This window comes from Hipposideros armiger, unplaced genomic scaffold, assembly GCF_001890085.2.
Source record: "Hipposideros armiger isolate ML-2016 unplaced genomic scaffold, ASM189008v1 scaffold_2, whole genome shotgun sequence".
Taxonomy (NCBI): domain Eukaryota; kingdom Metazoa; phylum Chordata; class Mammalia; order Chiroptera; family Hipposideridae; genus Hipposideros; species Hipposideros armiger.
In genome coordinates this window covers 9,139,220-9,166,675 of record NW_017731352.1, presented here as the reverse complement: position 1 = coordinate 9,166,675, position 27,456 = coordinate 9,139,220, and the positions used below count along the sequence as shown (strand labels likewise).

General features: G+C 35.4%; 1 protein-coding gene across 1 annotated transcript in view; it reads left to right on the top strand.

Moving 5' to 3' along the window:
- Nucleotides 1-27,456, top strand: part of PPP3R1 (protein phosphatase 3 regulatory subunit B, alpha) — a 65,949-nt gene that overhangs the window by 18,243 nt on the left and 20,250 nt on the right. The window contains exon 2 of the mRNA XM_019635679.1: nucleotides 21,187-21,226. Coding sequence (XP_019491224.1) covers nucleotides 21,187-21,226 — 40 coding nt within the window. The remainder of the gene's footprint in view (nucleotides 1-21,186; nucleotides 21,227-27,456) is intronic.

Genomic DNA, 27,456 nt, shown 5'->3' with positions numbered 1-27,456 from the left:
GCTATCAGATACATGAAAAGATGCTCAATATCACTAATCAGGGAGAGGCCAATCAAAACCACAATGAGGTACCACCTCACACCTGTGAGAATGGCTCTTATCAAAAAGACAAGAAATAACAAGCACTGGCAGGGATGTGGAGAAAAGGGAACCCTCATGCCCCGTTGGTGGGATTGTAAATTGGTGTAGCCTCTATGGAAAACAGTATGGAGGTTCTTCAAAAAATTAAAAATAGAACTGACTTATGATTCAGCAATTGCACATCTGGGTATTTATCTGAAGGAAATGAAAACCCTTAACTCAAAAAGATAAATGCACCCTTCATGTTCATTGCAGCATTATTTACAATAGCCAAGACATGGAAGCAACCTAAGTGTCCATTGCTGGATGGGAGGATGGATGGATGAAGAAAATTTGTGTGTGTGTGTGTGTGTGTGTGTGTGTGTGTGTGTATGTGTGTGTAATCAGCCATTAAAAGGAAATTTGCCATCTGCAAGAACATGTATAGACCTTGAGGGCATTATGCTAATAGGGAAAGAGAAATACTATACTGTATAACCTTACTTATATCTGGAACCTATAAAAACAAGCAAAGAACCCCCTAAAAGCTGAACTAATAGATACAGAGAATAGATTGGTGGTTGCCAGAGGCATGTGATAGGGGGTAGCGAAATGGGTGAAGGTGGTTAAAAGGTACAGACTTCTAGTTATAAAATAAATCATGGAGATGTAATTTACAACATGGTAACTGTAGTTAATACAGTATTACATATTTGAAAGTTGCAAAGAGAGTGGGTCTTAAAGTTTTCATTACAAGGAAAAAGTTTTATAGCTATATGTTGACAGATGTTAACTGGAGTTATTGTCATTTTGCAATACATACGAACACCGAATCGTTATGTTGTACTCCTGGAACATATAATGTTATATGTCAGTTATATCTCAAGAAAAGATCTCCCTTCCCCTCTCCCTCTCTCCCTCTCTCCCTCTCTCCCTCTCTCCCTCTCTCCCACACACACACACACACACACACACACACACACACACACACACACACACAAGAGGTGGTAGGCCTGATTTGGCCAGGCCGTAGTTTGCTGACTCCAAATAGTTTGTTACTTATTTATTCTCCTGCAAAGTCATTGCCTTCTGACTGCACCTTCCTTTATTTCTTCTCATTGCTATCATCTAACATCTTTGCAGATGCTCTAGTTTTCACTCAGAATTTAAGTACCTGTGTCGTCACATTTTCCCACAAGGTTCCAGCACCAGCATTTTAAGTCGTGAGGTACATCCTTGCTTTAGTGTTCCTTGACCTTCCTCATTTTAGTTACCTATGCTTTCTCTCTACTTAAGTTATTTCCTGTGACCATAGTCAAGATGGTCTCTTACTGTCATCTAGAATTGTCCCACTGCTAGGACTTTATTTCCTCTGTTTTGAGATTTTTCTCAATTATTATTATTGAAAATGCTGTGCCTATAGAATTTTTTGTTTTGAGATTTTATGTGTTTTTAATTTAAAATATAGTACCAAATTAGTATTGCTCCCTACAAGAAATTGGGTGGTTTCCACATAATAGTGTTTTATATTTTCCATCCCTTTACTCTTCTCAGCTGTCTCCACCAGTCTTACATCCCCTTATTGTTATGGTTCTGTGATTGTGACTTCTTTTTTATATATATGAATTTTAAATTGCAATTCCAGTGTGAGCTGGCAGTGACAAAACCACCTGAATTGAAGTGTTCTAAGATGAGAATAAATTGGCTTAAATAACTTGCTGCTTCTCTTGTATAATATAGAAAGGGTATGGCTATATACTTTTGGTAAGAATACTATGGGAATTACATTAACTTGAGTTCAAATTTGGTCTCTGCCACTACCAGCTCTGCGACCTTGTATAAGCTGCTTAACTTTGACACCTCTGTTTATCTAGAAGATTGGAGGATAAATGAGATAATGTATGTAAAATGTCTAACAGAGTGCCCAGCACATAAATGTTACTTCATATATTTTTTTTGTATTCAATAAACTTTCCCTTTTTCCATCCATGTTTATATTCACAAAGCTAATTTTTCAAGATTACTTACTGTATTCATCAGTTTTTACCTTTAAAAAAATCCATTAGAAGTTGGCAGAGTAAAAACATTTATTGTATTGCATGTTTAATTTGAACCAAAGTAAAGTAGTTACTGGAATTTAAATTAGTACATCAGAAATGTCTGAAGGATTTTAGGACTTTATGTAAAGAATTATCTTAATTTGAAGATAAGTAATTTAATTGTTAGAATAAAACCAGGTGAAAAGGGCCGGCAGGTTTTTTTAATACTGTTTTTAAAAGATCTCTGCTTTAATAATGCTTTTGTCACGTGTCTGTTGCTACTTGAGTACTATCTTGTACCTTTGGGAATGAAATCTTATTAAATCCTTGACTTTCTTAATTGCTTACAGTGTATTAAGCACATTGTAAGATATCATTCTTAACGTTTTTGGATAAATACTCAATCTTTTAAGAGTTTTCTTAAATGTTCGGAGCCTCATCCTGGAAAAATTGTGGTTGGCATAAAGAAGATGATTAATTAGCAAACGGACTATGTTTAAAGTTTATATACCAGTTTGGGACTGAATACATTTTCCCAAAGAAATAACAAAAAGGAATTTACTTAATAAAGATTTACAAAAGCATATTTCAGTGGTAATTTAAAAATATTAAGTATTTTCTATATGTCATGCACTGAACTATAACTAGGGGGAAAAGGTGCTTTGCTATCATGGAGCTTGCAGTGTAGTAAGGTAATCATAATTTTTCCATATCTGGAAAAATCTTCTCTTTGCATTTAATTTAGATCTTAGTTAAGATAGAATCTTGTCCCATCCATAGCCATAGTAGTTGTGTGACTACTCAGAAAATATTTTTCTCTGAGAGATCCAGAATAATGTGGTCCATCTTTGTGTGTTCATTAAATAAGGAAGTACTTACAACTGTATGTTACAGCAAACTGGCAGATCATTAAAAAATTTTCATTCCGGGCCAGCTGAGTGGCGTGATGGTTAAGAACTGGCTTGGGACGCCAGAGGGCCCGGTTGGGATCCCACATATGAGGGCCACTGACACTGCCCATTACAGCAAAGATGCTGAACAACAGCTCAACCTGGAGCAGGGCTGCCATGAGTTGCCTGCGATGGCGTAGGCTGCAGCCCCTGTGGCAGTGGGTTGCCATCGGCTACCATATGTAGCCAGCAGCCAGTGTGAGCAGCCAGCAGCCGCAGTGAGTGGCCGTCCAGAAGCCGGCGACTGATCTGCCTTGCCGGGGAAGAGCGTAATGATGGTGCCAACTTAGGCCAGTGAACAACGTCCTCCACAACTAGACTGAAGAACAAAAGGACAGCAACTTATCTGATCCCCTTCCCCCAATTCCCCAATAAAAATCTTAAAAAAAAATAAAATTTTCATTCCCTTAGTCATTTAATGATAGTGTTGATAATTACTGTTAGCATAGCAGTCTGCATCACTTGTTATTTATCAAATTAAAGTTATGCCTTGCTTTTTTTTTTTTTTCAGCTGAGCCATCCTGCCACCTGTTGGTAGCTCAGCTTGGGCTGGGAATCGAACCGGCGACCCTATTGCTCAGAGCTCGCACTCTTGAGTGAGCTCTTAACCAACTGAGCCATTCGGCCAGCCCAATTATACTTTGCATTTAATATCATTTAATAAAGTCTAGACCTACCAAAAAATGGGAATAGTTATTTTTGTCCCCTTTGTGACTCTTCTTTCTACTTAAAATTTTTCCTTATGTGATTTCTAGAACCATATTAGAACATAAACCATAATAGAGCCAAAATAACATATGTGTCCTATTATAGTATAAGAAAACAGAATAATATAGATTATGATAGACACAATAGAATATTTAAACTGTTAGAATAGAACCATAGTCTACTGATTTCTCTTGCTGTATTTATATGCTTTGTTTTGGTGAATGTCTTTTCTAATTTTTTAAGTGTCAGTTTTCTATTATTTATTTTATTTCCCATGTTTTATGAATTTTCCCTTGAGTGGGGAAGGCTGATCGTTTCCAAAATCATATCTCTAATATGATCTTTCCCCTGAGCCCAGGTTCTATACTTGCTGGATATGTCTACCTGGATGTCCATAGACTTCTACAATTTCAAAATTGTATGTTTGGGGAACCTGGAAATCTTCAGTGTTTATACTTGATCATGCCTAGCACATTACAATGCACATGGATGGGCATTCCCCCCCTCTCCTCACTAATGGTTCTGTGAAGGGTATAAATAGCAGGCTCCTGCCCTCTTCACATGCAGAAAAATGTCTCAATATTACTAAAGCAATATAAACATGCAAATGCATATGGTAAAAAGTTACACTTATATTCAAACAGCTCAGTAAAAGAGGAGCCAGGTTTGCTTGGAATTAATCATAGTGTAAAATAAGAGATGAATAAATTAGGCTACATTAAAATTGAGAACTTTCCTTCATTAAGTAATACCATTAACCATTCTCCACTAACAGAACCTGGGGCTCCTTGGAGAGAGAGCTGATTTCAGGACTGGGGCAGGAAAGGTACAATGTATTCTTGGAACATGTTGTGCCAGAAGGTAATGAGGGCCCAGAGAATGATGGCAACCTGTTAAAAGGACTTAAGAACCAGCGTGATGTGGAAGGACTCCCACTGGCCCAATTGAGGACAGTTTAAGCAGCAAATTTGATGATGATAAAAGTTGATAACTTATTAAAATAAAATCCACGAGTCCACACTTAAATACATAAATAGGTGTAGCAGCCGAGGAGAAAGCCTTTCCCTACATGAGTAAACCAAATAATAATAAATGGTGAAGGAATGATGGAATTAGGAAACTACCATATGGCAATTGTATCAGTTAATCTATTGCTCCACAGCAAATTACTCCAAAGTTAGTGGCTTAAAATAACACACATTTATTATTATTTAGTTTCTGTGGGCTTAGTTTCTGCTTCCCAGTCTCTCAGAAGGCTGAAATCAAGTTATTAGCCTGGAATCGGGGGTCTTGCCTGAAGCTTTGATTGGGGAAGGATCCACTTCATACTCACTTATTGGTTGTTGGTGGCATTTAATTCCTTTTGAGTTATTGGCAGGAGGCCACCCTCAGTTTCTTGCTCTGTGAGCTTTATTAAAGCGTACAAGCTAAGAAAGCTACAGAAAAAGGCTTGTTGGCAAGATAGAAGTCAGTCTTTTGAAACCTAATCACAGAAGAGATGTCCCCTTAACGTCATATTCGGTTGCTTAAAAGTAAGTTACACAAGGGAAGGGGATTGATTATATGAATACAAGGCTGTGAATACCAGGAGGCGGGGATCATCTTAGGCTGGCTATCTCATCAATCATCATAATTAACTCAGACAAGAATCATCAATGAATGTTAATATGAGTGGTTATAAATTGGAGAAGTAACTTGAATATTTACATAGTCTAAAAATAAGTTCAGGCAAGATACTTATTAAATACAAAGTGTAACTTTACAGTGGAGAAATCCCGGCCAACCTTAACTAAGTGATCAAAGTTAACATTACCAGTAATGAGAAAAGTCAACATTATCTATCTACCTCTTGATATCTGCAAAGAACACGTTACCACCGCTATGGTATTTTGCCAGAAGGATATATCTGAATCGAATCATGAGGAAGCATCAGGCAAACCTGTGAGGGACAGGCTACAAAATAACTGGCCAATACCCTTTAAAAATGTAAAGTCATGAAAAACATAAACAGACCAAAGAATTGTTCCAATTTACAATACACTAAAGGAGAGACATGACAATTGAATACAATACATGAGTAAGGATTTTCTTTTTTTCCTCTAAAGAATGCAATTTGGGACATGTTTATGTATTACAGAATAATATAGGATATTATTATAATAGAAACATCCATAGTTTACTGTTGCTGTGTTGGAGTTTTTTCTCTTTCATTGAATTACTCTTCAAATTCTTTAGATGTTGATTTTCTCTATTGGCAAAATTTAAATAAGATCTTTAAATTAGATCAGCAGTGGTCCATGGATACCTGGGAATCGTCAGCACCGTTTCAGGGAGTCCACAAGGTCAAAACTGTTTTCTTAATAACACTAAAACATTATTTGTTTTATTCACTGTGTTTACATTCGCACTGGTGGTGCAAAAGCAGTGGTTGATAAAACTGCTGATACCTTGGCATGAATCAAAGCAGTGGCACCATACTATACTAGTAGTCATTGAATTCTTCACTGCTGTGCAGTTGAACACTAATTTCATGTAATACCTTTGGTAAAGCAGTAAGAAGTATTTTATTAAATGTAACCATTGTGTACAAATATCTTGAGTGTTCTTTATGATGAAGTGATATATGTACAAAGCACCACTTCTGCATACTTATGTTAAGATGGTTGATTTGAGGAGAAACAAGTACTTACGTGATTTACAAGCTGAACTAGCTGCCTTCTTCATAGAACACCAAAACCACTTCAGAACAACTGACAAAATTTGGTCATTCACACTTGAATATTTGGCAGGCATATTTGCAAAAAAAAAGATTGAGAAAATAATCCACAGAACCTCAGAGAACTGTAGGACTATAAAAAAGATTTAACATTTGTATCATTGAATTCTCAGGAGAGGGAGAAAGCAGACAAAGTGGAAAATGTACTTACGGAAATAGTGGCTGAAAATTTCTGTATTTGGAAAAAGATATAAACCTACAGATTGAAGAAGCTGAGTGAATATTAAACAAAATAAACCCATGGAAATTGTACCAGGATACCTCAAAGTAGAGCTTATAAAAAAAGACAAATGCTGAAATTGGCACAAGAGAAATGATATTCTGTATAGATGGGAGAAACAGTTCAAATGACAGATTTCTCATCAGAAACCAAGCAAGAAGGAAATGACACATTTCTCAAGTACTGAAAGAAAAGAACTGTCAGCACAAAACCCTATATCCAGAGAAAACATCCTTCTGGAATGAAAGGGAAATCAAGACATTCTCAGATGAAAGAAAAGAGACTATGTCACCAAAATACCTTAAAAGAATGGCTAAAGGAAGTTCTGAAAAAAGAAAGGAAATGATGAAAAAAGAATCTTGGAACATCAGGAAGGAGGAAAGAACAATACAAAGTATAAAAGTGTGGGTAAGTACAATAGACTTTCCTTCTCCCTTTGAGTTTTCTAAATTACGTTTGACAGTTCAGCGAAAATTATAAAACTGTTGTGGTTCTAAAGGTATGTAGAGGAAATATTTAAGACTATTTAAGTTATAAGTGGGAGAGGGTAAAATGATAGTCGTATTTTGTGTCAAGTTAGGTATATATAATAGAACACATAGAAGAAGGAAGAAAATAAAGATGAAAGCAGAAATCAGTGACATTGAAAACAGAATAGAGAAAATCAATGAAATGAAGAGCCAGTTCTTCAGAAAGATCAGTGAATTGACAAACTGCTAGCAAGACTGAAAGAGGACTAAAGGAAACAAATTAACCGGTATCAGGAATGAAATAGAGGGCATCACCATAGAATCTGCAGACATGAAAAAAATAAGGGAATATGAACAACTCTACACATAAATTTGACAACTTTGATGTAATGGACCGGTTCCTTGAAAAATACAAACTACCACGTCTCACCCAGTATGAAATAGATAATTTGAATAGCTCCATTGCCTTGACAGCAAAATTTTTAAAAAGAAAACTATAGATCAGCATTCCCATGTCAGTGTAGATGCAAAAATCCTTTACAAAATATAAGTAGGTAGAATCAAGCAGCATGTAAAAAAATATTGTGTACCATGACAAGTATGGTTCATTGCAGGGATAGATGCAGGGCTGGTTCACTATTTGAAATTCAATTCCCGTATTTCCCCATGTATAAGACGCACCCTTTCCCGAAAAATTTGGGGTCTAAAAACTGGGTGCATCTTATACAGTGATTGTAGATTTTTTACTTGCATTTCCCGCTTTTTTCGCGCTTGTTTTTGTGCTCATTGTTGTAGATTTTTTTACTTGAATGTCCTACTTTTTCGCGCTTGTCTTTGTGCTCATTGTTTTGCACTTGTTACCAGTATATTATGGTAGGTTATGTTTTGCCACGTTCTGCCCAGAAATGGCTCAGAAAAGATTTTCGTACAGTGCTGAATTCAAGTTAAAAGTGATCCAGTTTGCAAAAGTGAATGGAAATCGTGCTGCTGAACGTAAGTTTGGTCCTCCTCCAACTGAGAAAACAATCCAAGACTGGCTATGGAAAGAAGAAACCCTATGGAAAACGCCACGGCAGAAGAAGACCGTAAGAGGCAATATATGAAGACAGTGATTCGTCATCAGACACAGATGAGGACAAGCTAATGGTTGGGAGTTTTGACAGTGATGAGGAGTTGTATGAATTTTATGATGAATAAAACTTGAGTTCAATAACTTTATGTAGTACATTTTTTCCCCAAATTTCGGGACCCAAAATTAAGGTGCGTCTTATACATGGGGAGATATAGTACTATAAATAAATGGCCATATTAATATGCTAAAGAAGAAAAATCATATGATCACATTAGTTGAGGGAGAAAAAGCGTTTGATAAAATTCATGATTAAAAAAAAAGCTAAAGAGAAATACATATACAGGAAAAGGTAACTCATTTGGAAGAGGGACATCTACAACTAACATTGTTATATTTAATGGGAAAACTTCTTTCCCTACAAGGTCAGTAGCAAGGCAAAGGTAATCTGCTCTCACCACTCTTTGAACACAGTACTGCAAGTTCTAGCCAGTACAATAAGGCAAGAAAAGAATATGAAAGGTATACAGATTGGAAAAGAATAAAAATTACCCCTATTTGCAGATGACATGGTTGCCTATGGAGAAAATCCTGAGAAATATACCCCTCTTCCAAACCCTCCCCCCAAAAAACCTAGAACTAATAAACGAGTTCAACAAAATTGCAGAATGGGGCCAGCCGTGTGGCTCCTTGGTTAAGAGTTGGCTTGGGACCCCAGCTCTGAGCAGCAGGGCCGCCGGTTTGGATCCCATGTGAGGGCCAGTGATGCTGCGCCCTCTACAGCTAAGATGGTGAACAACAGCTTGACCTGGAGTTGGGCTTCTGTGAGTCGCCGGTGAAAGGTGTAGGCTGCAGTGGGCTGCTGTAAGCTACTGTAAGTGGCCGGCAGCCGCCGTGAGCGGCTGTCCAATGGCCGGCGACCGATCTGCCTCAGCCAGGACGAGTGCAGTGATCACAATACCAACATGGGCCAGTGAAGCTTTGTTCTCCACAACTAGACTGAAAAACAAAAAGGACAGCAACTTGTCTGTTCCCTGATTCCCCAACGCTGTTCCCTCCCCCAAATTCCCCAATAAAATCTTAAAAAAAAAAAGATTGCAGAATAAAGGATAAGCATAAAAAATCATGGTTAATACTGGGTAGTAGAGGAAAAATACGATTGATTATTTTAGATGTTATTTAATAGGAGATAAAGTTTTAAACTGTAAAATTGGATAATAGGTATGATTATTTCAGGCCCCATTATACAGTAAGACCTTTAAATAGTTAACATGTATCTTCAAACATTTGCTAAATGAATTCAAGCAACAGTGTAATCTTAGTAGTATTTATCAGGCTAGAAATTTTTAGTTTTTTCCTCCTAAAATCATTTGACAAGTACAGATAATGTTTTTGACTTCTATTGGAAAACTAGTCACTTTTTTTTTTTTTTAGTCAGTTTAACAGTGGTATGCTATCTTAATTCCCCCCATGTGGTAGCATTATAATTAATTTTTATACAGTATCCACAAAATCTCTGGTGCCAGATTTGTTGCAATAACTAAGGTCATGTTTGATTTATATTTAGTTAACAACTTGTACTTCTGAGATTTATTGCCTTTTCCTTTCTTACACTGTTGTACTGGCTTACAAAAGAAAATAAGTTAAGCATACTTTATTTGGGAAACTTTTTGTCTCTTGGACCGATAGATTGGTTTAAGGAGTTTTTTGACATTCTTTATTCTCTCTCCATTTCTCTTGCTCTCCTCCTCTTCCTTCTGTATTTAAATACATGAGTTGCATTTTCATTAGTAGTCAAAAAATTAATACAGCTATTAGGACCCCTTAAATTCATCTGGTCTTCCTTATTTTCTCCATGGAGAAGTGAGTGGCTAGAGAGAGAGAGGGGTATGTGTGGACTCACAGTTTGACACAGACAGACTTGTTTCTTAAAATCTGATATCGGTGGGTTTTATCACATGCTTCTGCCCTTTGATCTTTTTCATTTTCTTGCCCCCAAACTCACCTATCCACAGTTCCGTTCCTTGTTTTATACTTCTAAGAATAAGGAATATCTGTTCTAGAAAGTTATTAAGATGGTCAGTGATTTTACTCTAGGAAAAAATTGAATTTGATAAAATTACATTAACTGGGGGAAGTTGGCAAGCTGTCTTTCAGCGGTTAAAGGCATTTCAATTGACTTAACTTTTTCTTAAAGTGCATATTCAGTATTTTTAAAATTTACTTTATTAATAACTATCAATTTTGCTACACATTAAATCAGTAAGAATAGGAAAATGTTTTCTAAGGAAATTTTCTGGCAAAGAAATGAAGAAAATATTTTTGGATCTGTTATTTTATTTGGAGTTACTTTGATCTTAGAGTGTCAAGATGTGAGAGAATAAATATAAATTTTATAGGTGCATACTGTAAAGTTTAGAATATTTTCAAAGGGCATGCTGTCATGAATATTTAGGTATTTGTCTTTATCAAGTAGACTTTAAGAGGTGACAGCATTGTCTTATTTGGTTATAGGCTCTTGTGAACTATAAATATTACTTCAGTGTTAGAGTACTGCTTGCTTATTTAAAGTGTATGTAGAACCAATTGCTTAATAGATACTCATGAAAAGTGAGTATTAAGGGAAGTGAAAAATCTACTGTTCTTTAATAATCGGACTTTTAAGAATTTGTTGAGTCTGCTAATATGCACTTAATCTAGCCACATTCTTTAACACATTGATGCTTAAAATGCCACTTAACCCAAGTTCCTTAATCCCTTGGCTACATTTAATGAATGAGACTCCTCATGCACTTGCTTTGCCTAAGTGCAAACATGACGAGTCTTAACTAGTTATTCGATTTAAGACAATATTTAACATGTACATTCTTGTTCATTTTAGAGTAGTTTGTATCAGTTGCAACAGAAGAAACAATTACAGTATTTCCGTGAACCTTGTTTGCGATACACTGCTTCATAATGTCAGATAAGGAATATATTTTATGAAAGTGATAACAAAAGTTTTAATGGAAGTGACTTTGGCAAAAAGAGAAAAAAGCAAGGAGGCGATATAAAAAATATTATAAAACCAGCATGTGTGCTTGAGTATAGTGAAGGTATGGGAGGCATTGATAAATAGAATCAAGTGCTAGCGTGCTTCCCTGTTAGGAGAAAATGTGTAAAGGGATATAAGGAAAAATTTTTTTTTTAAAGATTTTTATTGGAGAATTGGGGGAAGGGGAACAGACATGTTGCTGCTATCCTTTTGTTCTTCAGTCTAGTTGTGGAGGACGTTGCTTCACTGGCCCAAGTTGGCACCACCATTGCGCTCTTCCCGGGCGAGGCAGATCAGTCGCCGGCTTCTGGACGGCCGCTCACTGCGGCTGCTGGCCGCTCACGCTGGCTGCTGGCTACACACAGTAGCCCATGGCAACCCACTGCCACAGGGGCTGCAGCCTACGCTGTCGCCGGCAGCCCAGCTCCAGGTTGAGCTGTTGTTCAGCATCTTAGCTGTAGAGGGCAGTGTCACTGGCCCTCATACGTGGGATCCAAACCGGGGCCCTCTGGCATCCCAAGCCAGCTCTTAACCAACGCGCCACTCGGCTGGCCCAAGGAAAATTTTTTTTATCTAATAGACATAGCCTTTTATAATACACATGTTTTATATTCTAAAATCAACTGCACAACCAAAACAGGCATTGTTTGCTTTTGTCTAGCTATTGCTGAACAATTATTGGAGCAAGTGTCATTGCCAAATTATAATTGTTGTGGACGTCCTTCAAATAGCGATACACCTTTTTGTTTGCAGGCGAAAAATTGGGCACACTTTTCGGAGAATATTCCGTCAACTGAGTCCAAGCAAACACTCTACAAAAAGGTGTCATGTTTGTTATAAATATAAAATTAGAAAAGAGACTACCTGGCAGTGCAAACAGTGCCAAGTGCCACTGCATTTACCTATATGCTTTGAAAAATACCATACTCTTCATAACTGTTAGTAATTTGCTTTTTGTTATATTTTGAATTTATTTGTTTTAGTTTTGTGTTTATTTATTTTTGTTTTACAATTCTAATTACCTGAAGTTATCTTAATACTATGTATGTCACTGATTTTTTTTAGAAATAAATGTATTTTTACATAAAATCTGCTTTTAAGTACTGAAAAATTAAATCTGTTCCATATCCAGAATTTTTTTCAAATAAATTGGTACCCAAGGGGTTAAGGTATCTAGATTTTTACATGCACATATAAAATTCTTCCTTACATAAATTTAGGATATTAAATCTGGCAAGGGATATCAAGATAATGAGTCAGTTGCTGCCTTCTGGAGTTTAGAATCTGAGAAGGGCACTAAGTAAAGGATGAAAGAACTGTAAGGGTCAAGATTATTATAACTAGTTTCTGGTTTCTCATGATACTGCAAGATTAATCTGAAATATATATAATTTGCTACCTTGAAATGCATATGTATCTTATAAAACTAATCCATACAGTTTTTGAATTGTGAATAATAGTATGATAGAAAACTATATTATTTTAAAGAAAGTGATGAGATTTTAATGTTAACTAAAGATGTAATCTATGTGTTGCAAAGCAATCCCACTATATTTGGGACTCTTAATTGAGTTTTAAAAATCAGCTTTATTGAGTTATAACAACATATAATAAAATTAACCAATTTTAAGTGTACAGCTAATGTGTCTTGACAAATGTATATAATGTTGTAAGCACCACCACAAGATATAGATCATTTCTGTCACCCTGAAATGTTATCTGGTACCCCTTTGCATTCACAACCCTCTGCCCCTGGCAACCCCTGATTTTTCAGTAACTATAGTTTGCCTTTTGTAGCATATGTAAATGCAGTATGTAACTTTTTGTATCTGGCTTTTTTCACTTAACATTGGTTTTGAGATTCATTTGTCAGTAGTGTATCAGTAGTATTATATTTTCTGTCCATTACTGAGTAGTACTCCTTGTCTGGATATACCACAGTTTGTTTATCCATCTGACAGTTGATGGACATTTAGATTGTTTCTTTTTGGGGGCTATTAACAATAAAGCTTCTATGGACATAGGTATAGACGTCTTTGTGTGGACGTATTTTCATTTCTGAGTGTTATGTTTATATTAGGAATCCACCAAACTTTCCAAAATGGCTGTACCATTTTGAGTTCCCACCTGCAATGTATAAAAATTCCTCACCTTAATCAACACTTGCTATGTCAACATTTTTAATTTTAGCCACATACATATACTATATGTCTGGGTGTTAGTCTTCTGTTGCTGTGTAACAAATTACCATAAACTCTCAGTCGTTTAAAACAGCACCTATTATTTCACAGTTCTGTAGGTCAGAGTTCAGCACAGGTTCCCTTCTGGGTATCTAAGGCTGAAATCCAGGTGTCAGCCAGACTGAGTTTTCATCTGGAGGTTCTGGGTAAGATTCTGTTTCCAGGCTCTTAGATTGTTGGCAGAACTCAGTTTCTTGCTGTTGTAGGATTGAGGTCTCTGTTTCTTTGTTCACTGTCACCTGGAGGCCACTCTCAGCTGCTCCTAGAAGACTGCCTGCATTCAGTGACACGTGGCCCACTCCATCTCCCTTATGTTGAATTCTTGTGCTTTGCTTCTCTAACTTCCCCCTCTGTTTTTGTTTTTAAAGATTTTATTGGAGAATTGGGGAAAGGGGAACAGGCAAGTTGCTGTCCTTTTGTTCTTCAGTCTAGTTGTGGAGGACGTCCCTTCACTTGCCCATGTTGGTATTATCGTTGCGCTCTTTCCGGGTGAGGCAGTAGCTCATCGGCCATTGGACGGCTGCTTACGACAGCTCACGCTGACTGACGGTCACTCAGGGTAGCTTACGGCAGCCCACTGCAGCCTGCGCCATCGCTGGCAACTCAGGGCAGCCCAGCTCCAGGTCGAGCTGTTGTTCACCATCTTAGCTGTAGAGGGCGCAGCATCACTGGTCCTCATGTGGGATCTGAACTGGGGCCCTGCTGCTTAGAGCTGGCGTCCCAAGCCAACTCCTAACTAACTCACCATTCGCCTGGCCCACTTGCCCTCTGTTTTTAAAAGGCTCTTATGATTACCACAGACCCACCTGAATTATCTTATCCTAAGTAAGGTCAGCTGACTTGGAACTTTAAGTAGTACATATACAAAATCTCCTTGCAGCAGTACCTAGATTATTCGAATAACTGGGAGACATATACCAGGGGCTGTGAGTTTCAGAGGGCCATCTTAGATTTCTGCTCAGCACACAACTGTTTATTTATTCTTTGTGTTCAGCAACACTTCACATGTCAGGTTTTAAATTTTAACCATATATATACTAGCTGTACATATAGTGGTATCTCATTGTGTTTTAACTTGGATTTCTCTAATGTCTAATGATGCAAAACTTTTTATGTGCTTACTTGATGTGCATATATATTTTTTTGTAAAATGTCTTATCAGGTCTTTTGTCTGTTTTTCATATTGATATTAATTTGTTTTAGCATCATTTTTGCAAAGATTTTTTTCCCTATTGAATTACTTTGACATCTTGGTAAAAAATTACTTGAGAGAGAGAGACAGAGAGAGAGTGTGTGTGTAATTCTTTAAGTCAGATAGTGTAAGTCCCTCAAAATTGTTGTTGTTTTTCAAAATTTTGGCTACTTGGGGTCCTTTTCATTTCCATGTAAATTTTAGAATTGGTTTATTGATGTCTATAAAATATTTTACTGGGATTTTGATTGGGATTGTTTTCTATCGGTAGATCAGTATGGGAAAAATTGTCTTGACAACTAGTCTTCTTATCTATGAACATGATACAGCGCTCTGATTTTTTTAGATCATCTTTAATTTCAGCTGTGTTCCATAGTCTTCATTGTACACTCTTTGCACATAATTTATTAACTTTCCACTATTTTGTATTTTTGATGATATTTTGAATGGAAATGTTTTCTTAATTTTCTTTCCGGTTGCTTTCAGAATATAGAAATGCATTTTATTTTAGTATATTGATCTTGTATCCTGTGACCTTGCTTCATTCGTTAGTTCTGATTAGCTTTTTTGTAGTTTGTTTAGATTTGTGTATGTACACAATTATTTCATCTGCAAGTAAAGGCAAATTTAACTTCCTATTTCCACTCTGTGTGCCTTTTATGTCTTCTGTCTTGCTATATTGCACTAGTGCAGGTATCTTTATCTTGTTCCTGATCTTAGGAAGAAGGCATTCATATTAAGTATGATGTTAGCTGTAGGCTTTTTGTAGATAGCCCTTATAGTGAAGGATGATCCTTAGTTTGCTGAGTTCTTATTTTATCTTAAATGTGTGTTAAAATTTGTCACATGTTCTTAATGAATCTGTTAAGATGACCATATGGTGGTTTTTTCTTTTTTTGTCTTTTAATGTAGTGTGAATCACATTGATTTTTGAATATTAAACTAACCTTGCATTGCTAGGATAATCCTCAGTTGGTGATGATGTTTTATTCTTTAAAGATTTTTTTTCTGGGTTTAATTCTCTCAAATATTTTCAAGGATTTTTGCATTCATGATCCTGAAGAAATATTGGAGTATAGTTTTTTTTTTTTTGTTTTTGTTTTTTGTAGTGTCATTATCTGATTTTGGTATCAGGGTAATGCTGGCCTCATAAAATGAATTAAGAATGATTCCCTCCCCTCTTGCCTTCTGAAAGGATTTGTGTAGGATTGATATGTTTTTGGATTTCAATATATGACAGAATTTACCAGTGAAGCCATCCAGGTCTTTGTGGAAGGGGTTTTAACTCAAATTCAGTTTAATAGCTATAGAGGTATTCAGCTTTTCTCTTTTTTTCTTGAGTCAGTTTTGGTAGAATCTATCAAGAAGCTTGTCCGTTTCATCTAAGTTATAAAATGAATTTTCATACATTGTTTAGAATGTTCTTTTATTTTTCTTTTTAAGTTTTTGGTTTTATTGATTTATATTTCTGTTTGTCTACTTTCTATTTCATTAATTTCTTTTTTCCCCCCTATTTCTCCCCTTACTTTGGATTTAATTTGTTCTTTTTCTAGCTTTTCAAGGTGGGAACAGATTGGGATTTGGACTTTATTTTGTAAATAGCATTTTTTTTCAAAACACTGCTTTACTTTCATCCTGTAAATTCTTATAAGTTTTGTTGCACTGTATTCAAAATATTTTCTGATTTCTCATCATTTCCTCTGACTTACGGATTATTAGAATTGTGTTGATTCCAGGATACTTGGATATTTCCAAATACCTTTCTAGTTTAATTCCATTGTAATGAGAGAATATATTCTGATGATTTCAAACCTTTTAAGTTTATTGAGACTTTTTTTGAGGCTCAGAATGTCTATCTTTGTCAGTGTTCCATGTGCACTGGAAAAGAATATTCTGTTTTAGGATATGTTGGTTGATAGTATGTTCAGATCTTCTTTACTGATTTTTTGATCTACTTGTTTTCTGTCAGTTACTGTGAGAGAAATGTTAAAATCTCCTAACATGATTGTCTGTTTTCCTTTGAGTTCTCTAAGTGTTTGCTTTTATTTTGAAGACTTGTTATTAAGCATATATAATACATATATACAGAGGGTGTCAAAAAATGTATACATGTTTCAAGAAAGGAAAAAATTATTAAAATTACACTAATAGTAACCACTTTGAGCACCTCTTGTAATTACAGAAGTCACATGTGACCATCTTTTGTTATCAGTATACATTATTACAATTCTAATAGTTTTTTCTTTTCTTAAAATGTGTATACATTTTTTTTGGCACCGTGTGTGTGTGTGTGTGTGTGTGTGTGTGTGTGTGTGTGTGTGTGTCTGTCTGTCTGTCTGTCTGTCTGTCTGTCTTAGGACCCAATTACTGTGTGTGTGTGTGTGGGGGGAAGAAGTGGTGGTGGGGGGAGTTCCCTTATATCCACACAATTCTGGGACACCAGCTGGGTGTCCTATAATTCAACTTAATTCTCACACTGTCTACCCAGAGGTAACATTAGATTCCATAGGATAAGGGCTCAGTCCTACAATACTGCCCTCTCTCTCCTTTAGATGCCAATTGCAAGTCCAGGTTGTCACCTGTGGTTCTCAATGTTCAGCTGGCTACAGATTGGAGGTCCAAGGATATCCTCTTTGAGTTTGGTTAATTTACTAGAGCAACACACAGAACTCAGACATTTTGCTTACTAGATCACTGGTTTATTATAAAGGATAAAACTCAGAAACAGCCAGATTGAAGAGACACATAAGACAGGGTACAGGGAAGGGGCAAGGAGCTTCCATGCCCTGTCTAGGAGCTTCACTCTCCCTACATTTCCACATGTTCACCAGCCCAGAAGCTCTCAGAAAGAAGAACCCTGTCCTTTTGGGGTTTTATGGAGGCTTTGTTACATAGGCACGATTGATTAAAACATTGGCCATTGGTAATCGATTCAGCCTCCAACCCCTCATGTTCTACTTTTAAATAATGTAATGTTTCTTTCATAGTGTAAGATTTTAACAATATACATCCATTTTTCCGTCTTACATTTGTGCTGTTTTTTTCATACATTGTACTTCTACACATTATAACTACACAATACATTGTTACTATGTTTCTGTCCAATAATTATATTTTTAAAGACCTTTAAGAATGAGAAAAATGTCTTTTATATTTACTTACATATTTACCTTTCTTTAGTAATCTTTATTCCTTGGTCTGTTGGGTTGTTGGAAAAATTATGACGCATATTTGCGACAGATGGCACTAGTTTGTTTTTGGAAGTACTAGAGTCATTTGCATCTATGTTATTGCTATGTCATTTGACAGCTGACAGTTCCAGCTTCATTCTAAAGAAAAATGGAGCAATTTGGTTGAGTTTTGGAGATTTTACAACAAGTTGAAGATGGAAGACAAACTGCATTTTTGCCATATTTTACTGTTTTACTTCTATAAAGGGAAGAACGTGCGTCAAGCTTGTGAAAAGTTGCATAAAGTTTACGGTGACAATGCTCTACAAGAATGTCAGTGCCAACGATTGTTCACGAAATTCCGTGCTAGTGATTTTGATCTCAACGATGTTCCTGCCCACTGAGGTTGATGACGACAAAATAAAGGCATTGATCAAGTCACACCCACGTTACACGACACAAGAGATTGCAGAAACATTGAACATCCATTATTCAAGCATTCACAACCATCTGAAGAAGCTGGGATAGGTAAGCAAGCTCAATATTTGAGTTCTGCATGAACTCAAAGAAGTTCATTTGACGGCACATATAAACATCTGCAATATGCTCATTAAACGTGAGGAAAACGATCCTTTTTTGAAGTGACTGATAACTGGTGATGAGAAGTGGATTGTTTATAACAATGTGGTGTGCAAATGGTCTTGGTCCCAACGTGATGATTCTCCTCAAACGACATCGAAAGCAGACATTCATCAGAGGAAGGTTATGCTGTCAGTGTGGTGGGATTTTAAAGGTGTCGTGTTTTTTGAGCTCCTACCAAGGAACCAAACAATCAATTCGAATGTGTACTGTCAGCAATTGGACAGTTTGAACGAATCCATCATCCAGAAACGTCCAGAGCTTGTTAATTGTAAAGAGTTGTGTTCCATCGCAACAACGCGAGACCACACACAAGTTTGGTCACCCATCAAAAATTATTGAAGCTTGGATGGGATGTGTTGCCACATTCACCATACTCGTCTGACCTTGCGCCGTCAGACTTGCACTTGTTTCGCTCTCTTCAAAACGCCTTGTGGTATAACGTTCAATTCAGATGAGGCTGTAAATCAGCACCTTGTTCAGTTTTTCGCAAATAAAGACAGGTCCTTCTATGAACGAGGAATTATGAAGCTCACTGAAAGATGGCAAAAGGTTATCGATCAAAATGGGCAATATATCATTGATTGATCTTTGTTCTTTATGTTTTTCAAAGGTCATTTATTTATATAAACAAAATACATCATGACTTTTCCAACAACCCAATACATAAAAATTTTCATCTAGTATCAGTTTTCTCTTGCCTGAATTAATTTTCTTTTGACATGGAGCTTAAAATTCTTTTAGTTTTTGGTATTTAGAAAAAGCATTTTGCCCAAATATCTGAAATACATTTTTGCCGACTATAGAATTAGACAGATTGTTATGAAATAACCATTTGGATATATGGATTCTGAGCTTAGGAGAGAGATGAGGCATCTATGTAGAGTTAGTGGGAAAGTCCTATGGGCCCTACCCAGTCTGGGCCTTTGGTCCTAGTTCATGCTGGCTAGCAGAGAGTGATAGAAGTAGAGGTTGGATGGTAGCATTTATAAAGAATTGATAACACTGTAAAGGTCAGTGGGCTGGAGAAAGAAGGACTTGGTTTCAAAGTCCTCCCTGAAATTACCATAACCTTGTTACCCTCATTTATAAAACAATTACAGCATTAATTATTAAAACTCACAATGATAATCCAAAGTATCATTATGCTCTTTTTATAGCCTTGCAAGAAAACATACTTAATTTTTAAGGTAGAGTGGAAGATTTTTTTAAAGTGTATTTTAAAAATCTATCATGAAAGAATATGTGAGGCAGTAAAAGATAGGAATAATGGTAAGAATCTTAAGATCAATTAAGTAAGGTGCAAAATAAGCAGAACTTCATCTCTGCTCATTAATGTGAAGTTTTATTAATGTTTGCTATTTCTTCTATCTTTAATTTATATTTGATACTTAAAGTGACCTAGAGTTAAATTAACCAGTTCTGGAAAATTGCAGTTATTTGCTAATTATTGGCAATATGATAAGAATTGCAGATGCTAATTTACTGATAAACTTTTCTTAGACCTTAAGTTTACACAGAGTAAGAGATGCTTTTAGGAGTTTAAAAGCCACCCAGACAGATTAAAATGGTTTTCCAGACGTATTTAGTAACTTCTTATGTTACATAAGTATATTCAAATATTTAATATTACTCCTATTGTTCATTTATTGTCAAGATTAGGTAAATGGAATATAGGACACATGCTACTCAGTTTTATCTCTGAACTTTTAAAACTTCAGTGTACATTAAATTCTGTGGACTTTTAAAAAAGACCATCATGGTTTTTACCTCACATGAGTCTGTTTTACTTGGAATTTTGACTCTCTAGATTTAGAATTACTCCTGGTTCCATTACTAATGAAATGATGTGATCTTCTACCAAGTACTTGGCCCCCCTGGGCTGAGTTAACAAGATTTCTTAAATACTAACATTGGTCCTGGCCTATAGTTTTTCTAGAGCATTTTTTTCCTTAAATAAATTTCACATGAAATCCTGATATAAAAAACAGATAGTTTATCTTATTTTTTTATAAAGTAAGAGTTTAGATCAATTATATTAACATTAGATAAGACTTTGCATGAAAAGAAAAATTTGAATTGGCTGTCTGACATTGGACGCACCTCCCTATTAATATTTTTCTTATTTTAGTTTCACAGCATATAGAAAATTTTGTGCCAGTGCAAGTATGAATGGTAACAGGCTTTTGCTTTTTTCTTTTTAACGCTTTGCAGCTTCAGGAAACTCTTCAATTAAATAGTAATGGCAGGAGAAGCTTTAGCCTGAGCTTTACCTCAAAATGAGTGCACCCAACAAGACAAGTTAGAGCACTGATAGTCTTCAGTGTGTTAAGATTTGGTATACAACACATTTGGGCTATTAAAAATATTTAAAATAAATTTTAATCAAATGTTTGCATATGTCTGAAGTGTTAGAGACAAAACTCAGGCTTATTTGATTCAGGAGCTCTTTGTATCATATTGTATATTTTTTTCTGATCAAAATATAAGTTAGAGATCTAGATACATTCGTTTGTGGCTTATTTCTCTGTTTTGTGACTCATAATATTTAAGTTCAATCTTTTAAAGAAATTTCTGCCAATTTTGTGACTAACGACGTATTTTTTTTTTTTTCTGCAGGGAAATGAGGCAAGTTATCCTTTGGAAATGTGCTCACACTGTAAGTCAAATATTCTTGTTATCAAGAATTTCTTTTATTTTCATATCTATGTGTATACATGTATATCATACACTTCTATATATCTATATAGAAAAGTTAGCCCTTAACTATTTAAAATGGGTAATGAATTTAACTTACAGTCTTAAGTTATCAGGATAGAGAATTTTTTTTTTAAAGATTTTATTAGGGAATTGGGGGAGAGATCAGTGTTGGGGAATCGGAGAAGGGAAACAGACAAGTTGCTGTCCTTTTTGTTCTTTAGTCTAGTTGTGGAGGATGTTGCTTCACTGGCCCATGTTGGTATTATCATTGAGCTCTTCCTAGGTGAAGCAGTCACTCGCTGGCCATTGGACGGAGGCTCATGCTGGCTGCCGGCCAGTTACACTGGCTGCTGGGCACTCACGGTAGCTCATGGCAGCCTACTGTAGCAGGGGCTGCAGCCTACGCCTATGCCCGCAACCCACAGCAGCCCAGCTCCACGTCGAGCTGTTGTTCACCATCTTAGCTGTAGAGGGCGCAGCGTCACTGGCCCTCATGTGGAATCCGAACTGGGGCCCTGCTGCTCAGAGCTGGCATACCAAGCCAACTCTTAACCAATGTGCCACTCGGCCGGCCCCAGAGTCTTATTTTTAATCACAGTCCTTTGTAGCCTGTCTTATAATAAATTATACAAGGTTAAGGTAATGTTTCTGTACATGAATGACTGTAGGCAGAACTGAATTTGTCTAAGATAGAAGGTATTCTCTGATTATTATTTATTTTGTCTCTCAATTCAGTGTTTACTTTTTATTGAGTTAAAAAGGCCGTTGTGACTTTCTTTCTGTCTGTTGGCTAACCTGTCCAGACTATAGTGGCAATGTATACTCTGTGCAGGTGATTTGCTCAAAGTTAGGACCTTAGTTGTAACTTAGCACGAGAACTTGGAAAAGTGACTGTATGCAAGATACTACTTTAGATAGTTTAAGCAGAGGACTAGATTGGGGCACAGTTCAAAGTATGAGTGGAAACTCAGATTCAGCTATTTTGACTGTTGATAAAACCAGTGTAATTCTGAATGGTTTTGATACAGTTGGTAAGTACAGAGTCGATTTTGTAGACTGAATGTAGATGAAAGACTAATAATAGTCTTTTATCTTAAAAGATTACTCAAATGGCTTCCATTAGAAAGTGACCCAAGAAGAGCTTGGCCGACTCTGAAGAAATGTTTCCTTTTGCATAATGAACTCTCTGTAGAAACCTTGAAGATATCTTTAGCCATTAGGACACTGCTTTAATTTTAAGTAAACATTCTCATATTCAAGCAGTTTGTTTCTGGTTAGAATATTTACAGGTGACTTGAAAGTGTAGAGATATTGACTTTGTGCCACTAATTTCTGCTCTCAATTAGATTATCTCAGGGAGGTTTACATGTTTGTATTCCTAGACTAGGGTTTTTCTTTGTTTTGAAAACAATAATTTAAGTGAATTTGATTTCTTCCTTCATATCTGCATTCCTTCATGTTTCCTTTCTTAAATGGACTAGATTAACTTCAGTTTTTAAATAATGTGTGTTCTAAGGAGTAATTTCTGGTTCATCTCAGAAATCTTTGGAGGAAGCCTTTTTTAATATCAGTAAAAACTCAGTTTGAATGTGAACAGGCAAGAACGTTTTAAAACATTTTACTCCTAGTGTCATTTATTATAAAAAAATTTTGTCAACTTTGAAATGGATTTGTGCATTTGTTACTGTAGATTAAAAGCCTCAGTAATGTATAACATAGGTCATGCTTCTTAAACAATATACCAGCCATGATTTATCATTTAGTAATTTAGTGATTTTAAATTCTAATTTATTTTATCTATTCCATGGAGAATTACTTACATTCTGCGTTCTTTCAATAAAGCTTTAGAGCTGAGTCATAAGGAGAGGAATGAAAGGTTTTCTAAAGTATATATAGTGCATGAATTTGAACACCTAGGCTTTGAGTTGTTACCTTGTTTTGCTGTTACAGTACCTTTTAAAAAAATACCTGGATTGTCTGCTGTATTCTAAATACTTCAGGTTTTTAGGTAAGTAGTCTTAGGAAAAGTGACGTGTGCTAGCTTTCAAATTTTGATATCATGGCAGTACTTAGCAGTTTGTAGTTTTAGCAGTGAAGTCCATGACATGGTAATTTTGATAAGTCTACCACAAATTTGAATACTTGTGGAACTGTTATGTAGAAGTCAGTTACTTTAGCTGGTGAAAAGCCTAAATAACCATTTAGCAAAAATATAAATTCTTGGAATGTTAGAGCCAAAGATACGGAAAAATATGCAAGAAAAAAAGGGAACAAATACAGAGAGTAATAGGATCTGTCTAAAAGAAATTTCAGAAAATGTATTAGATAAAATGGAGGCACAAATAGTCAGTGAAATAGTGGGTGAAAGTTTCCCTCTCCTGAAAAATCAAATCTTATGATTGAAAGAGCATTCCGATAATCAAGAAGTTTCGATGAAAAAAGATGTACCCTTAGTCTCAACCTGCTTTGTAATTTTAAATTCCAAGAGTAAAAAGAAAACACTGAAAGCTGCTAAACGGGGGTTGGATGGAGGGTTAGAAGCTGCCTACTGGCATTGAATTGCTTAGCAGCAGTAGATAGTATTATAGAAAGTTTTGAGTTCCTAAATTCAGAATGTATACCAACTAAATGATTATTCACATGTGAAATCAAATTAAAGACATTTACAGAAATTTAGGGACCCGGAAATTTACCTTTTATAACTTCTTGAATATGTACCTACCTAGAAAAGTGAAATAGAAGGTAAAGAAAGTGAAATGAGATCCAGGAACTATACCTCTAAGACACCAGTGAAAATCCCAGGATAGCAACTATGCCAGGAAAATAGTGGGTTCAAAATAAGAGCAAGAAGCCAGAATTATTTGTGAAGAATGTCTTCAAGAAGAAAGTAAAAGCCATTATTTAAATTGTGTGCTGGACTTTCTTAATGTTAAAATGCAAGCCAATGAGGGGGGAAAAAAAAAGCAGAGACCGCGGTGCATATGACTTTCTTGGCAACCAGTTTGAGATCTGCAGCAACCATAAGTCAGTCTTGAATAATTGGTGCTCAAACTAAAAGAAGACTATTGAATATGCATTCTTTTGTGAAAATACCACATTATTTCTTGAAAGTTGGGGGTGGTACAAAGCCAAAAGAAAAGTGCAACTAACGTGTTTAAATGCAACGTAACACAGGATAAGATAAAATAAGGGAAACCTGGAGAGTGTTGTGTAATGGGTTGGAGTTGGATTTGACTTACAAAACAATGGAAATCTTTGAGAGCCATGTCTTTTGAATAAGATGTGTTACTGACCTACACAGTATACACTTAGGTTTTAAAAATATAACAGTATGACTTTAAAGCCAGGGTTATTAATAACAGAAAATTTGAAGATGTATTTTTATGATCTTAAAAATACATGCTTTTTCAGTAACTTACTGCCTATTTTGATTTGAACCACAATGTATTGGGTTGTCAGAAAAGTCATGACGCATTTTTGCAACGAAAAACAGAAAAAATACGTCATGACTTTTCCGACAACCCAATAGATAAAACAAAAGGAGAAAAACAACAGCAATTACAAACACCTTCATCAGGGAAACTGGTAATGTACAAGTTGGAGAACATCTTAGAAATATGTTTCGATGTTTATCTACCTGGAGTGGGACCATTCGTATTTTCTTTTCTCCACACTTCATCCAAAAATGCAGGCTGAGGAACAGCAGTGTTTGCTATCTCTTAGCCTAAGCTTCTGTGCTGACTCTTCAGATGGAACTAATGGAGCAAAAAGATCAGAAAGTATTTCAAGAAATCCTGTCACCCATCTTTGCCATTAAGCTTTGCAGCATTGATCAGCTTAAACTCTCTGGATCTGTTTCTCATCTTGAGTTTTTCATATCCAAGGTTTCTTCAAACCCTTTATATTACATGGCTTTTCTGTGACAGATTTTCTTAAGCTTAATGAGCTCTGAAAAATAATTCTAAGAATGTGTTTTTAGGATTGTTGTAAGCTTCTTTGGTGACATCTTTGGACAACATTCATTTACCTGAGTGAATTCTGGTATGGTGGGTCATTTTTGGCTATATTTTCTATATAAAATAGAAGGAAATTAGTGGTACATAATATTCATATTTTGAAGGAACATTCTAGAAGAAGAAAACACAATTACTAATATCAGTAATGAAAACTGGACTCACTAGAGATCCTGCTGATGTTAAAAAGATAACAGAATGTCATGAACAGTTTTATACCAATACTACATTTTAGATTAAATAGCGAATTTCTTGAAAAACAAATATCTAAAACTGACACAAAAAGAAGTAGAAAATGTTAATAGCTTGATACCTATTAATGAAATTGAATTGTTATTTAAAAATGTTTTCACAAAGAAAACTCCAGGGCCAGATGGCTTTACTGGTAAATTCTATTGGGTTGTCGGAAAAGTCATGACGCATTTTTGCTTTGTCATGACTTTTCCGACAACCCAATAGCAAACATTTAATGAAAAAATATACCAGTCATAGTCCAGATTCCTTCAGAAAATAGGAGCTAGCATTATACTGATAGCAATACCAAAGACATTTATAGAGAACTATAGACTGATATTCATCATGAATATATATGTAAAAATCCTTAAATATTTGTAAGTAAGATCCAGCTGTATGTAACAAGGACAATAAAACCTGACCATGTGGAGTTTTTCCCAGGAATATGATTTTAACTAAAATGCAATTAATGTAATTCACTCTATTGACAGAATAAAAGAGAAAAAAAACCCCAAATCTTTTCAATAGATGTAGCAAAGTGTTTGACAAAATTTAGTACCCATTTGTGATATATTCTTAGCAAATTAGGAGTAGAAGGGAATTTCCTCAACTTGATAAAGGGCACCTACAGGCAACATCATACTTAATAATAAAGGTAATGTTTTCCACATAAGATTGGGAAAAAAAGCGTGGTTTTTCACTCTGACCAATTGCAGTCAAAATTGTATTATAAATCCTAGTTAGCACATTAACTCCAGAAAAAGAAATAAAATACATTCTGATTGGAAAGGCAAGAGTAAAATAATCTTTATTCTCCGATGACATGGTTTTGTGTATAGCAAATCCTAAGTTACTAGAAATAATAAGTGAATTTAGCAAGATAGTAGGATACAAGGACAATATGCAGTAATCAGTGGAATTTCTATATGATTGCATTGAACAATTAAAAAAGTGAAATTGACAAAAATACCATTTATAATAGAATAAAACCATGAAGTATTTGGATATAAATTTAACCAAATATATGTAAGATCTGTACATTGAACTATAACATATAAAACATCACTGAGAGAAACTTATGGAGGCCTACGTAAGTGGAGAGTTAACCACATTCATAAATTGGAAGACTTGATAGTGTTATCAGTTCTACTCAGATTGATCTATAGATTCAAGACAATCCCAATCATATTTTCAGCAGGCTTGTTGTAAAAACTACCAAGCTAATTGTTCATTCTATGTGGAAATGCATAGGTCTTAGAAAAGCCAGAACAATTTTGAAAAAGAACAACAAAATATGAGGACAGTGCTCTCTGTTTTAAAGATTTACTATAAAGTATAAGACTGTGATATTGGCATGAGATAGACAAATCAATGGAACACATTTTTTTAATTGAAATATATTTGAAACAATGTATAAATTTAAGATGTACAACATGTTAATTTGTATAGTTGATTGATTTTTGACAAAAGCTTGAAAGATGCCTTTGGAAGGGGAGCCTTTTTAACGAAATCGCTATATTTCTATATGGAATAAAACTTACACCCTTATTTATACCACATACAAAAAAATAACGTGTCAGATTTAAAACATACAAGTTAAAAATATGGAACTTCTAGAAGAAAACATAAGAGAAAAACCTTCACAGCCAGTATAGGCAATGATTTTTAGTACACAGGAAACATCAATCATAGAAGAAAAAAATGAATTTCATCAAAATTTAAAGTTTTTGCTCTTTAAAAGATACCTATGAAAAAGCAGTGTACAGACTGGGAGAAAATACTTGAAATATCTACACCTAACAAAAGATTTACATCAATCACTATACAGAGAGAATCTCAGAATTCTTTTAAGACAACTCAGTTTTAAAAAGGGTAAAAGATTTGAACAGTCATTTCACAAATGAAGATATATGAATTGCCAATAATCTCATGAAAAAGATAC